This window comes from Macrobrachium rosenbergii, chromosome 43, assembly GCF_040412425.1.
Source record: "Macrobrachium rosenbergii isolate ZJJX-2024 chromosome 43, ASM4041242v1, whole genome shotgun sequence".
In the NCBI taxonomy this organism is placed as follows: Eukaryota; Metazoa; Arthropoda; class Malacostraca; order Decapoda; family Palaemonidae; genus Macrobrachium; species Macrobrachium rosenbergii.
In genome coordinates this window covers 50126434-50142172 of record NC_089783.1, presented here as the reverse complement: position 1 = coordinate 50142172, position 15739 = coordinate 50126434, and the positions used below count along the sequence as shown (strand labels likewise).

General features: G+C 37.3%; 1 protein-coding gene across 2 annotated transcripts; it reads left to right on the top strand.

The window, feature by feature from the left end:
- Positions 1-4537: 4537 nt before the first annotated feature.
- rho-7 (rhomboid family intramembrane serine protease rho-7) lies at positions 4538-14617 on the top strand. Of its 2 annotated transcripts, none has more exons than XM_067087174.1 (2): positions 4538-4758; positions 13062-14617. In XM_067087174.1, the coding sequence occupies exons 1-2, from the start codon at positions 4710-4712 to the stop codon at positions 14138-14140; spliced, it is 1128 nt and encodes a 375-aa protein (XP_066943275.1). In that variant the 5' UTR covers positions 4538-4709; the 3' UTR covers positions 14141-14617. The 2 variants fall into 2 exon arrangements, with proteins under 2 accessions (XP_066943275.1, XP_066943274.1); XM_067087173.1 differs by lacking the exon at positions 4538-4758 and adding an exon at positions 4765-4907.
- The last annotated feature ends 1122 nt before the right edge of the window (positions 14618-15739 follow it).

The window sequence follows — 15739 nt, the reverse complement described above, 5'->3', positions numbered from 1 at the left end:
TGAGCAAATTTGTTCTCCTTTTCCTGGTTGAGTCGTTCCAGGTGTCTCATGTTCCGTTCCATCTGCATTCCATATTCGGTCAGGCCTTCTACCTTCTTCTTTAATTCCTCTATTATCAGAGTCTTCTCTGCCGTCTCTTTCTCAAACCTTAAGACGTTTTCATTTTTCGTAATTGCTTCCTCTGAATCATCGTCGTCTTCAATTTCTGAATCATCGTCTTCTTCGCAGTCGGAATTATCTTCTTCACAGTCTGAATTATCTCCTCACAGTCTGAATGATCGTTTTCGCAGTCTGAGCTAAAGTCTTCCAAATCGTCGCCCTTTACAACTGCAGCTTCCTCCGGACGCTCAGAGTTGTCCAGAGCCATAAAATCAATGAAGAATTGAACCAAACACATGCACATTCCACGAAGTATAAATACTTCAGTGAAGAGCACAACAAGACTAATATAAAAGAGATTCTCGCGGGGGAATTTGACCCCGGAGCCAAAGCACTGTTCGAGCACGAAGGTAAGCAAACTTAGAAACATCTTTAGTTCGGTACAGATCGACTGCCTTTGCTCTATCGCCAGTTTTCGAAACGGACACAGGTGGGCGTCGGGATTCCGGAGGCATTCTGGTCTCCGAGGAAGCTGCTGCTGCTTCTGTCTTCGGGGATTCTTGGGGATTCCGTGGAGAGCTGGATTCCCTGGAGTCGTTGGAAGTTACCGATCCATTTATCGCTTAAAAATTCCCCTTCGGTGATGAATCTCCATTGAGGATAATCCCGAAACAGCGTGAATTGGATATTAAACGACATTTGTAGCTCCATGATTGTATATAAATCACGGTGTGATAAAAATTTTATATATATGTATATATATATATATATATATATATATATATATATATATATATATATATGTATGTATGTATATATATATGTATGTATATATATGTGTGTATATATGTATATATGTATGTATATATGTATGTATACATACATACATACATACATACATACATACACACATAAATTTATATATATGTATATATATTTATATATATTTCTTTTAAAGAAATAGGGAATACATAAAAAGTATTTCAAATATCGTTTACCGATAGTTTCCAGCTCATTACGCAATAAACTGTACAGCGCATTATCAAAGCCACTGAAAATAGATCTATTTTTCGGTAGTCTCGGTATGATGCTGTGTGAGCCTCGGCCCATGAAACTTTAACCACGGCCAAGTGGTGGCCTAGCCTATATCGTTGCCAGCAGCACGATTATGGCTAACTTTAACATTTAATAAAATAAAAACTACTGAGGAGGCTAGAGGGCTGCAATTTGGTGTGTTTGATGATTGAAGGGTGAATGATCAACATACCAATCTGCAACCCTCTTGCCTCAGTAGTTTTGAAGTTGTGAGGGCGGACAGACAAAGTTGGCACAATAGTTTTCTTTTCAGAAAACTAAAAAGAAAACCAGTGCTCCTGCACAGCTTCATAACCGCAGATAGAAAACTCAAGTGAAGGAGGTCAGAAGACCAACTTACGAAACCCCTATAAAGACTACCTGGGATAAATTGTGATATATATATATATATATATATATATATATATATATATATATATATATATATATATATATATATATATATATATATATATATATATATATATATATATGAATGTGTATGTACATGAAAGTAACAAGGTTTGTAATGAAAGTAACTAAAATAATGAGGCCGCGGTCTAGAGCTGTGGAGAGAGCAATTGAAGGACCCGGTGTAGCAGGAATTATTTCCCCCCTGACTGAAATTCCCCCCGGGAAAATTAGCATAGGATTGATTTCCCCCCGGGAATAACAGCCCAGGCTGTTTTTCCCCCGGGGGGAGTTTTGGACCTAGGATATATTTTCCCCTGTAGGCCATTTCTCCCCCCTACATTTATCCATCTTTGCGGCGTGTTAAGTACAAGCCCGTTAGGGATTTCCGTATAAACATAAACAAAAGACTGTAAATAACAAAGATAATGACTCCCAAGAGGCAGTTTAGTCGTGATGATAATTATCCTGTGTGGCAGGAGGCTGTCGTTGCTACACGTGGCCACCATGGCCATGCTCTTATAAGAGTAGTGGGGTTGGGGGGAATATTATCCTGGGACGAAATTCCCTTGGGGGGAAATATATCCAGGGCCATATTTCCCTCAGGGGGAATTTCGGACAAGGGGGAAATACACCGGGAATGAGCACGATTAATGTTGGAATGATGGCAAAAACATCAGGGGAATGGAAAGGAAAGGTAGACAATACAAAACAGGTCAAGTAATGCGGCTTAAGATGGAATGGCAAATGTGATAGAAGCGGGATGAATAATAATAAAGGCAATGCAAATGTTCTCTAAAAACGCTGCGAACATGAATAGCCTATCAGACAAAAGAATCCGTAGGCTGGTAGTGCCGTCAGTGCATTTCACGTGGTGCACTGTAGGCTTTACTTGAGACTCTCTCCAGCGTCCTTTCGGCCCCTAGCTGCAACCTCTTTCATTCCATTTTACTGTATCTCCGTTCATGTTCTCTTTCTTCCATCTGACTTTCCACCCTCTCCAACAATTGTTTCACCGCAACTGCGAAGTTTTCCGCCTGACACACCTTTCAAACTTTCCTGCTGTCAATTTCCCTTTCAGCTTGAATGACTTCTTAGGTCCCAGGGCTTGGCCCTTGGTCTAAATTCTATGTTCTGTTCCAATCTTATGGGCATATGTGAACTGGCTTGGTTTGAATATGAGTTGGGAAAATATAACTTTGAGAAGGAAGACTAGGAGGAAGAAGCAGCACTGAAATTTCAGTGTTTAAGAAACTCAGAGAACAATTGATAACAAACAAGAGCTGAGAAGCTGAAGCACAGAATGATTTTATTATGATGAAAAGCACAAATGACATCAAAGGAAACAATTCCTTAATATTAACAACACAGACTGCTTCAAGTAAATTGACTAAGTTGATAGATAAGAGAGGAAAGATATATAATGAAAATAAAAACGTGCACACTTTAAAAAGAAAACATCGAAAAGGAGTATAAAAGAAAGTTAGCAAATATGGCATTACAAGTGGAAAATGGAAAACACTGAACTAAGGCGTACAAAAGTCAGAAGAAAATGAATACATATTATGTAAAAGAGATGAGAGAGCCACCAAGCTCAGACAGAGATTTTGATATATGTATATATATATATATATATATATATATATATATATATATATATATATATATATATATATATGGAGAAGAGACAGGAAGTTAAAAAGTAGGTGGCGAGGGCATTAAAAGGATTTAGAAGGAACGAAATCAGAATTTCAACAGAACGGGAAAGAAAGCATTCAGGAGATCAACATGAACAAGAGAAAATGAAAACTAATTGTAAATATGGCATAGAGAACAATAAAAAAAAAAATGTAACGTCTAAAGGACTCATGAGAGCCACCACTTCTATTTTCCTCGTGATAAACGGATAAGTGTAACTTTCATATAGGCTAATATGCGCACGACTTATGGTTTCACTGTTGTCGGTCCACGGCTTATGATTCATTTAACAGAGATTTAGGCAAAATCAGTTCAAGCTACAAAATATGGAGGTATGATATTAAACCATAACAAAATTCAAAGTATGATTGTTAGCAGTTCTAAGACAGATCCCCTCCCCGGTTTTCCCTCCTAACTAATTGTTTCATTAACAACGTTATTTTAAATACATGCAACTCATTTGAAGTTATTGGCTTTAATATCAACTACAAATTCATTTTTGAGAGAAATTTCCTGTCTATATCTTTTTCTAATACGCAAAGGAATGGTTATATGAAAGCAAAATCACAAGACTTCCTTTATTCTACTTGGTTTGGTCGCCTGAAACTAAATTGCTGAATAAAGACTTGATTGCTATTAAATTCATTATTCGAGATTTTAGTATAGGTAGGCTATTAATCTTTGGCACCTTCATTAGATAAGCTGAGCTTGAATGCTTTATAAAAGTTTTCGTGATTACATTAAGGTCTCAGAAAATACTATCTCCTTAGGGTCATGAAATTATAGTTAGTTGTAGGTCTTGCCTTTTTCTAAAGTTTTTCTGTCAGCTGCAACCAAATTATGAAATAATCTTCCCAGTCCTGTCGTTGAATCATTGGCACTCAAAAGTTCAAAATAGGTGAAAACGCTTTTTGATCAGGATCTCGCGAGTCTCATTTCAAAGATCATTTGATTTAGCTTACTTTTTTTATTTGTTCTAATTTTATTTGTTACGTCTGTGTTCTATTCCCGTACTGGGCTGTTTTCCTTTTTTTTTTTAGTACTTGGATTTGTAGCATTCTTCTTTTCTAACCGAAGTTGTAGCTGGAATAATCGGTAGAACTAAGCAATACTTCCGCGGCGGCGATTCAGTAAAAAAAAAATCAGTGGCATTTGTGGGTAGACTTCAAAACTAAGATCTTCCATTGTTTAAGCAAGCTCTCTATTTATATTCCTCTACTCTCCTTTTGCAATCTATGAGGCGATGATGTAACGCACGTTGCGAACTTGCAATATTGCGCTCTTCAGCATCCAACTACACAGAAACATAACATGCATTCAAATCAAATTTCAGGTCGTGAGTCCAATCAAATTAGTGAATATAACATTGATTTGTCGATGAAATTTATGGAATTAACAATTAATAGCAGTAAAATGACTTCAAACGAATGGAAATCAGAATGACAACTGTGTCGTCTGCAGTTCAAGACAAATGTGGTAGGTGCGAAGTAGCCATATGTTGTTATTGTCTCGTCTTAGTCTATGCAGTGGTCATCAACCCCAGAAGGATTACGGGAAACTTTTCGTCTTATTTCAAGTACCGTTGTCGTCCACGTGTCAAAAATTTTTACTTCTTATACACACCGGTAAGAGCTTGTTTTGACAAAGATGTGTGGCCCTTTTGTATGAGTAAGACCTATGGTTATCGGATATGTGTTCCTAACCATGGTAGGTTCAGACTAATTTCTATGTAGCCTGTAACCTTTTATTGTAACGAATGGCACTTTTAAACGTAGTTTTGTATTGAGACATGCTATTTCATATTTAAATTTTACGTGGTTTATGCAATTTGAGGTGAGTGCAGACGAAACAAACCTACCCTTTCCTAGAATTCCAAGTCCTTCCTTAACCAGATTTTACCTTCCTGACCTCACTTAGGGCGCCGTGCCCTGACCTAACCCCCCCCCCAGTAACACTAAACATCATAGACAATGGACTAAACTTCCGTTCGGACGTAGCCCTGTCGTTCTGCAAACTACCCTGCAATTTTTGGTAAAATTTAATAAGTTGACAATAAGACTCCAGCCAGCCATTTTTGCATGAAAAACCATTTTGGGGTTTTCATGCAGAAATGGCTAGGAAATGATAGGGCAGTAAAAGAACCTAAAAATACCAACCTAGCATAACCTAGGAATGTTTACTGGTTGCAATTTTGCCATATCACTATGGAGGGGTGTGCGGTATTGTCTTACCTTATAAGTCATAATTTGATTAATTTTTTATTTATCATTTGCGCATAGTTTTTATGGGGTTCAAAATAACGAGAATGAAGAGCTCTTTTAAAAAATGTAGGTTATAACTTCACGTTGTGCATTGGCAAGTTATAAAATAATACCTAAATTTTTACCTTTAGTTTACTAGCCTATTGGACCACACCATGCTTTTTTTTTGTTTCCCCTATCTCCATGTAAAGGCTATAATAATTATCTGGGAACACCAGTGAGATACTGCAGTTTTTGTATTGGGAAGGTCTTCTTAATATGTGTCAGGATTTTAACCTCCGACGCACTAGTTCTGAGTCACGAGATGGTGTTGGACTTAGGATAGTCTGGCCTGAAGCAAAAAGACTAACAAAGAAAAAGAAGGCCTAGCAAGATTTGGTTGAGTTTCTTTCTCGTTTTATTACAAAATTAATAAAACCTCAAATCAAAAGGAAATAACTCTGCTCACCAAAGGTTTTACTACAATTACTGAACTAACGGACCATGAGGTCCAAAACAAAGTGCACAAATTCAACAGAAGAAAATGCCACATAGCCTGAGAAAACTCAACATTGACCTGAAAGAGTTAAATTTCACACTAATCTTACATATGAATAATCAAACAATACTTTAGATGAATTTTGACCACGTCAAACCACAGATGGTGAAAATACAGAGGGATTACATAAGAACATATATGGACTCTCTATAGACAATGTCGGCTTTTGGCTGAGGAAAGTGAGATGTGTACTTGACTTTTACCTGTTTGCTTCTCGTGGTCCCCCCGGAAAAAAGATCCGGAGCGCATCCTTACATGGTCTCTCGTTACCTCGTATTGCTACTCAAATTCTTTACATTGGTTACTTTGTTCAAAATCAATATTTATTTATCAAAAGGAGTTTCATTAGTATTCGTGATACTGTCTATGAAAGCAATCTTGATGTCAAGAATTTTTCTTCAATATTTTCACAGAAAGGGGAACCACAGTCTCGGCTGCCTGCTTGCTACTTCCCCGTGCTAATCCTGAATGTTGTGAAGGATTGTCGTGAAAAAAAAAAAATGGATCCAATTTTTTTCTATGACAATATGCTTGAAACAATAAGCATTAGAATCTGTCACAAATTTACTGTTACTGAGATTTTACCTGCAAGAGGGCCATGGTAAAAAATGCGTAATCCACAAGACAGGCCTAAGCAACTGGAAAAATAAAGGCCTCATCCCTGTATCCCTACTCTGCATGATACCCACATTATTTAACTGCATTATTAAGGACAAAAGTATCACTAGGTCAATTACTGTACAGTTGTGCAGCCCAACCTTACCTTTACCTTACCTTTCCATATCTAGCCTGCCCAGAGCTGGTTGTGGGCCCTTATTTGACCCCGGGGGAAGGAGGTAAAGCATCTCTTTGCCCCTTCCCCTATCTTAGGCTAATCTGAGCTAGATTGCTATAAATTGTGAAAGCAAAACACAGTAATTCATCTCATCCTAACCTTGCTCGCTTGGTTCAGACTGGCAAAGAGGCACCATTTGTCTCCTCCCCTTACCATTGCACACAACATATGCCATCTCCTCCCCTTACCATTGCACACAACATATGCCCAACCTTAAGTTTGTACTTCTTGTCTCAGTCCTAGTCACAGGCAAGAGAGGAAAACACGGCTTTTGGGAGGAAGGGCAGCAGCACGTCCTACCAGCAAGGTGGTAAAGAAGAAACTGAACACGTCACAGGGGTTAGAAGAGGTCGGCAGTTGCCTCCTCGTTCATCCTGATGACTAATCCCCAATGACACCAATTCCTTGCATCATAATTTTAATTGTTTTTTACCAGTTTCCAGCTAGCTCTAGAGGGTTTATTCAGTACGTTAAGATGCAGGTTTGTTAGCTGTGGAAAATACAAATGAATTAAAAATTTTTCATTTTAATTCAATTAGGGTGGGTGTTTATCAGTGGAGGACAGGTATTTATCAGTTATTTGTCTATTGATTTTGTATATCAAGTTTGAAAAGTTATGGTTTGTATTCCCTCAGGAACAAATCCCAAATTTTCAAAGGAATGTGTATTTTTCTTAACTGTACTGTACAAACCAGAGCCTTTTATCATAATCCCACCCCAACCACCCCATGTAGTCCCTGATACCAAAGAAAAAATGCTTGGTGATGGCAGGTGAGTAGGTGGCTTCCCCCACTCACCTGCCCACCTCCACCTAACCACTTGTTACCACATTTCAGTGACTGATAACTGTGCACACTGGAGAATCAACTACATAAAAGGCTTTGGTTTGCACATCTAGGAAAAATGCTGATTACTTTGAAAATTTCTTATTTTTTAAAGATTTTGACATTTAATGTAATAGCTACAACACTGTTATCATGAGTGGGGTAACACTGGAAGGTAAATTAGAAAGACTTCCCTCAGAAATAGTATGTTTATACCATTTGAGAACCTCCTTGCAATTGTCAGTTGAAAGTATTCATTATGTTGGTCTGGCAGGTATATACAATATGTCATATTGTTTAGTGTAAGGAGATTTATTCTCAGACATAAATGTTGATAACATCTTTTTCCTAAACTACTGATAGTACTCTATTTGTCAGTAACCTGTGATGTTATTGTTATACATATATAATGTACATGTTTCTTTGAGTATTCAATGATATTTAATGTAGACCTTTACCAACAGATGAAAATTTTCTTCCCCTAACCCCATTACTAATATAGCTTACATTCAGTTTGGAATGTTCCCAGGCAATGCAAACTTTAGTCCAACAAACAGACATAGTAGTTTTGTTCCTGTCTTGTCTGTTGGAATACCCCTAGAGTATTAAGTACAGGCTGTACTTTTGCGATGCTGCTTCCTTCCTTGATGAGATTTTCTTTTATAACTAATGAGAGTAAGACTCTTGGAGGAAGTAAGTTAAAGAAATGCAAGTGCATAGCTTCCTTCTCCTTGTTGAGTTCTTCCTCCTCTTCCTCCTCCACTGCCTCTTCTTTCTTCTGTGGGAAGAAATATAGGAAGAGGTCTGTGAAGTCCTCTCATAAGAAATTCCGTTGGGTGCAGATCACCACAGGATTCAGGATGACCTGGGCAACTAGTTGGCCACAGGCTGAATGGTATCTAGATATGCTGGCTCTTCTCATTGAAGTACTGAGAGAGATTCCTCTCTCTCACTCTGTCAGCACCGTAGCTAAGTTTCAACCAGTCCATAGAGATGTTTTCTCATCATGGCTGGAGATTATCCAGTATCTTCAAGAGGAAGGTTTTTCTTTCAGGGCTGTGCAGGAGATGTTTGGGACAATCAGGAAACCCTCAGCTAATGGGTAGTAAAGGAAAGTGAGTCATCTTCTACAATTGGGATCATAGACCATAGAAAAATACCCATTTTATATATATTTCCCATTCACTCACATTTTCTTTGAACATGCATTGAATATGATACAGGTACTGTAATTTACTATAAATTCACAAATGTTTGTTAACTGTTGTTTCCTATTACCATAACTTCTTAACTGAAAATGCAGTACAGTATTATTTTTATATGGAATTGTTTGTTAAAGTTTGGCCTCTTTCATCATTTTTTCCTTCTCTCAATCCATCATCCCTTAATTATGTAATTTGTAATTAAAAGGGAATTTAGATTATATAGTGTCCAGTGTTTTAAAGGTAGATCAAACCTTAGTCTTGATGAAAAAACCCTTTCAGAAATTTGCTTGTCAGTTTCATGCTGAAAATTCCTGTCAAGTTTTCATTCCTGATCTAACCCCTGAGGCATGGTATAAATGGTTGTCTGAACATTATTTTTGAAGGATAGCAAGAGTAATCAGAATTCAGCTGGTATAGCAAACTTGTAAACTAAAAAATCACAAGGCCCAAGCTGCTTTGCTGTCTAGCATAGAGACCCTTGTTTAGGAAGAGAGATGTGATGAGTAAATTTTAGCCAGAGTCATCACTGAAATGTACAGTGTTGTGGCAGACACCATCAGTTTAGCATAGCAAGTTATATCTGATCCCTACATCTGAGGATTTACAGGGCTGCAATGCCTGCCTCTTATGGACAAGTTTACAAGCTACAACTGCATTTGTTGGTTTACTGCTCAGCCCATCCCAAAAGTTATCCTGGAGAATGGATACTCATATGCTTTCCTGGGGCAATCTGTATGCCTTTCCATCCTTCAGTTTCATCAAGCAGGTGTTGGGCAAACTGCAAGAGTTCAAGAATTTTTCCAGGATTCGTTGCCTTAATTTGGGTAGTGTCCCCTGTATGTTGGTAGACTGAGAACCGAAACATGTTGCACCTTCATGTCAGGAGATTATTCAGCAAGATCCTTGTGGCAGAGAATTTTCAAAGTTGCAGGTGCAGGAATCTCCAGGTCTTGCAAAACTTGTGTCCAATCTTCTAAGCAAGGTGGGGCAGTTCCGTGACTGGTGTAGTCAGTGGAGTGTCAATCTACTCAACACCTTTATTCCTCCAGTCACTAACTTCCTTCTTTTTCTCAGGGGGTATAGGAAGTTATTGGTTTTAACAGTCAATGGCTATAGGACAGCCCTGATTCAAGTCTTTGAAGTTAATTACTGTATACAGTACCTTAATATTTAATATGCATTGAAAAAAGAATACATTTTATTGGTAGTTTGCTGTGTTTACTTCAATATTAATGTTTGAAAATTAGTAAATCATTTTTTATCATAAAAAATGTATTTAGTCATGAAAATAACATGAAAATACCGTGAAGAAAAACTCTGCGAATTACTGAATTTTTCGCAAATAATTCAGTGATAAGTTCCACAGAAAAATCCACAAATAGGTGAAGCCACGAATCCAGAACCGCAAATAGGCAGGGGTGGACTGTAAAAATGTATATGCATATGGTGAAATGTACACATATAAGCACATGCATCTACACATACATGTGTACGTGCGTCGATGGCCATAGTAAATGTAATCACTTATACCACAGAGAATAAAAGTAAAATTTGTGGGCATGTAGCCGATGGCACACACAGACCAATCATAGGGCTGTCTCAGCCTCACGCACTACTGTCGAACTGCTTTCAGTGAATCATATTGAAAATATATTTATAAAAGGGATAACAAATTATATTACAGTAATACCTCAAACTTACATGGGTTAGGTTCCAGAACCCCTCATGTAAGGCTAGGATTCGCCTAAGTTTGGTACGGTCACTAAAAATTCTAATATATACAGTAAATGCGTATTTCTAGAGCTTAAACCTTAAATATGACAAAATAATGCTCCCAAAGCGCTTTAATTTCATTTAAAAGCTTAATACCGTACTGTAATTCATATTTCATTACAGTACAGAGAGAGAGAGAGAGAGAGAGAGAGAGAGAGAGAGAGAGAGAGAGAGAGAGAGAGAGAGAGAGAGAGAGATGGGGGTTGCCCTTACATTAAATATCTCTTGAAATTATTCATGAATTATTACGGAGAGAAAGGTTGTTCTTATGTTGATATCAAAAGATGGAAATCCTTGATTTATGGAGGAGAGAGAGAGATAGATAGATATTTTTTAGGCTCCTTTGTAGTGGTACAGCACATATTTTATTTGATCATGAATGGGCAGCATATTTGACCATTGAATGGGCAACATTTTCTACCCTTCATGGTCAATATGTCAAGAATTGACAGTTAGGTTATAGCCCCCCTCGCTGCGAAGCTTCGGAGAAGACTGGGAATCAGTATGTGTTCTTTTAAAACTTCACATAATTTACTTTAGAAATGCATAAATGTAATTATAGCATGGAAAATATGAAAAAATTAATAGCAAAGTAACATCACATTTATCTATAAAATTACAGTACAGTATACAAAACAAACAAACATATATGTTACATATGCATAAGAAATCTCTCTCTTATCTCAGTAGAGAGAGAGAGAGAGAGAAACTAAAATATAACTTATACATCAGATTCACGCAACTCAGAGCGTGTAAGATCAAGGTATTACTGTACTGTGATGAATAAATATAAGGCTGCTGTAGCATTTCTAGTAGAAAGGCATCATAAGATACATAACGAAGTAAAAAAAAAATAAATGATAGCTGAAAAGTTTATGCATGAGATGATCCAAACCAGTCTGCGAGTAGCCCATGAATCATTTGATTTTGGGGGCATTCTTGTAGATTACCCAGTTTGACAAAAGAATACATAAGAGTCAGTAAATTCTCTCTCTCTCTCTCTCTCTCTCTCTGTTGTTGGGAGAATATTTTAACGTATACTATATTCATAAAGAACCCGATTACTTTGAATTAGAATAAATGACTAAATTTCAATTAAAAATAGTTGGCAGATAATTCTTTACATTAGTAATTTATGAACAGGTCTATGTTTATTCTGGAATGTTAGGTCACCATGTGAAAAATTTTTGAAGACATTATAAGCACCATAACAGCAACAATAAAAACAAGAATAACCACAATAACACGGCTGAATATAAGGTAGGCCTATAATCCAAACGTCATAAGCTGCATAAACCAACAGAAAGACATTGGACATTATAGGTCTACGTAATTTTTTTATGATTCTGTTATTTCGAAAGGAGATAATGTCCTTAAGAAAATTCTCAGTAAATTATATCCTGTATGACTCATATAGCCTATCATATTGTAACTTTAAGTTGAACATAGGCCTAGTCTGGGTTTGAAGACTGCAGTCACTGCTTGTCATTCCACTGAATGTGTAAATGATTGCAATGAAATTGATTTTATTAATATATAGTCAGATTTCCTGAAAACAATATGAAATACGTCTGTATAGCTCTACAACAGTCTTTGTTTAAATTGTGAATGGTGAACATGCTTGACAATATCAGATGGTAATCACCATTGCCCTGCAACTTAAGTGCACTGATTCGAACGCAGGCATTCCCTGTGTCACCTCCATTTTTTACCATTTTTAGGTAGATGTGTATTATGATTTTATTTCAGGGGATTATATAACATTTCCTTTGGGTAATCACAAGAACTTATTTTAGTTCAGTAAGGTAACTATTGCTAAATTAATGAAGATGAAAAGAACCATAGATTAACCAACTTTTCAAAACGATTGCCAGCCAATCAGCTTCAAGAAATGGTCATGACGCAAGCAGTGGGCGGGGTTTAGCTACAGAGAGCGTTGGATTTTGCTATAGATCCTTATCCTTTCTCAGTTATCACTACAAGGCAATTAACAACTCAGTTCTCGCACCTACATTGAAATTCAAGCTATTTAAGTGACGTGGTTGGATGAAACAAACAAAATTTTTAGGTACATAAATAGTTGTTTTTTTTTTTACAATCCCACCTGTCAGATACTGAACCCCTCAGTCCTGTTTCTCATCCAGATCCCACGAAAAAAATTTATGCTAATGACTGGTGGATCCTGGAGGTTCTAGACAGTATTTACAAAGTATTGATACTTCCCGTAATGATTGGACAAAAGTTTGCAGTATCTGGGGACATTGGAAGACTGATATTGCTAGATATATTAGTGTTGGGTGTGTATGGAAAAATTAATTTATTAAAAAAATTTTTTTTTTGCAGACTTCATCATGACTGTGTTATCAAGATTGGCTGTTACAACATTCAGGCACTCGAATGGTAGTTTATTTAGGGGACTTGGAAGAGGAGGCCCACCACCTGGTCACATATGTAGAGGGTTACGTCAGCCTCGGAGAGCTAACAGAAAAGGTGGTATGAATTTGGCCCCAGAATTAGGCCTAGAAACACCAAACGAACACAACATGGGACCAGGCTTATTAAAGAGTATTTTATTTGCAGCAGGATTTTGTGGTACAACATTCGTTGGGGTTAGTATATGGCAGTATGAATCTTTAAGGGAAAAAGCAGAGAAAAACTCTTGGTCAAGATGGGCCAACCAGCAGTGGAATTCACTGGAAGGCTGGCAACACAAAGAGGGTGGTTTTCGCCAAGAAATCAACAGGTTATGGAACAGTCTTAATGAAGGGCAAAAAGTGTTTTGGCCTATATGCTTTCTCAATGCTGTTGTGTATGGTTGCTGGAACAATCTCTCTCTACGATCAACAATGTTTAGGTACTTTTGTTCTAACCCAGCAGCTCGTGCTGTATGCTGGCCCATGTTTTTGTCAACATTCAGTCATTATGCATTTTTCCATTTTGCTATAAACATGTACGTACTCCATAGCTTTAGTAGTGGTGTTACTTCGTCATTAGGTAAAGAACAATTTTTAGGTATGTATCTTTGTGGTGGAGTTATATCTTCACTAGCAAGTCATGCCTTTAAAGTTGCTTCCCGATGTCCAGGGCCATCACTAGGTGCTTCAGGCGCTATTATGGCACTTCTTGGTTACTTTTGTACTACTCATCCAAACGCACAGCTTGGTATAGTATTTCTACCAGGCTTTACGTTTTCCGCAGACACTGCAATAAAAAGCGTCATGTGCTTAGATGCTGTAGGTATGGCTCTCGGTTGGCGTATGTTTGATCATGCGGCTCATCTTGGTGGGGCACTGTTTGGGGTGTTATATGCGTACTTTGGTCCACGATACATATGGCCCAAAAGTGAACCTCTGATGAGGCAGTGGCATGAAGTTAGAACTGAGTTATCAGAGAAAATAGAAGGAAAACCAACTAAGGATTAGACTTTTCAGTTAATCGAAGTGTATGGAGGCTGTGTAAATGATTGACAGTAGTATAATAATACAGTGTTTTTTTATCAGTTTGTTACTGTGCTTCTCCCAGGGAAATGAGAAGTTGGCAGATATAAATAATGACAGAATTTCGTATGGTGCTGCATATAGTGTAAATAGTGTTATGTGAGATTATGTAAATACAGTAAGTTGACAGTAATGAAGGTGCTTTACAGCAGCACTGAAAATTTTTAAATTTGATCAGCAAAGTTAAAGGTACAATTGTCTTTACAGTAAGTGGAGTGTTTAATGATCGTTGTGTAAATAGTGTCATCGTGTAGAAGCATGGTGATTGTCATACTTAAGGTTAATGGGGTAATTTCAAGTACATTTGTCACTGGTTTATATGAACGCATGAAATGTATTTATATTTTGTTAGATTATACAGATTCACTTGCTTTCTATTATGAATAAAACTTTTCTCTTCTACTTAGTGTTTTATTGGGTCTGATGTACCATATAGGTGGTACAGGTTACTGTGTTACAGTGAAAAAGTCATTGCAGAATTTAGGATATTTTAGTAAGAAAAGTGTCTTGCAGTTTTGGAACGGTTCGGGCCTAACTTAACGGATGATGCATCAGCTACTTTTGTTACTTAAAGCATCTGCATATGACCTCATTCACACTGTTGTTTATTGTTGAGTGCACTTGTTATAGTCTCTCACTTTCTTTTCAGTGCATTATTACCTGCATGATATTGGCTTTATTTGGTCTTGTGCCTTAGATTTTTAATTGTTCTTTTGGTCCAGAAAGAAACAGTGTTAGTAATTATAGCTCCTACATCATGAAGACCTAACTGCCATGGAATGAAATGAAATTTCCTATAGAATCCCTAGAAGGTAAAAGTGTATATGTGTATCGATGCAAAGATCTTCATGCTCTATGCATGCTATGAGTATGGCAGGAAGTGAAGTACTGTACAGAACTGCCTTGACATCAAGAATACCTGACAGAAAATCCTGGCACATAGCCAAGATTTAGAAGTTGCTGGGGTTGCATAAAGTGTTCCCAAACCAAGAGCAATCAAGCTTGGCAAAATGTAAGGCAGTGTGTGCAAGTGGTACAAGAAGTACTTGTCATCAAGGGTAAACTTGCATAGTCCGTACCTACGCGATAATATTTTGAGGTTTTCACAACATGTAGAACTATAAACTGTCTTATCACAACTATTGATCATAATAGATGCCCACATTTGTGTTCACGAATGTTCCCGGGGTCACCAGTCTTTTGTCTTTCCTACACACATCCCCTCTGGACTCTTTGGTATGATTAACCAACAACATAACTTTCTGGGGTCCTGCAGTGCTGTCAACAGCTCTGCGATTGTTCTCCAGGTATTTACATGAGATTGCTCTTCCAGCTCTTATTGCAAATATGTTTATCAATGTTTCTCATTTAAGATAATGTATTTCACTCCTTTTCACCTTAGATACTATAATTACCAACATCATCTGTGGTAGTTAGCACTAACAAATAATGAGCAATTTCATTTTTTTTTAACCTTTTGAGAATGTAGTTCTTTTTGGAGTGCTGCATCATTCTAGCATATTC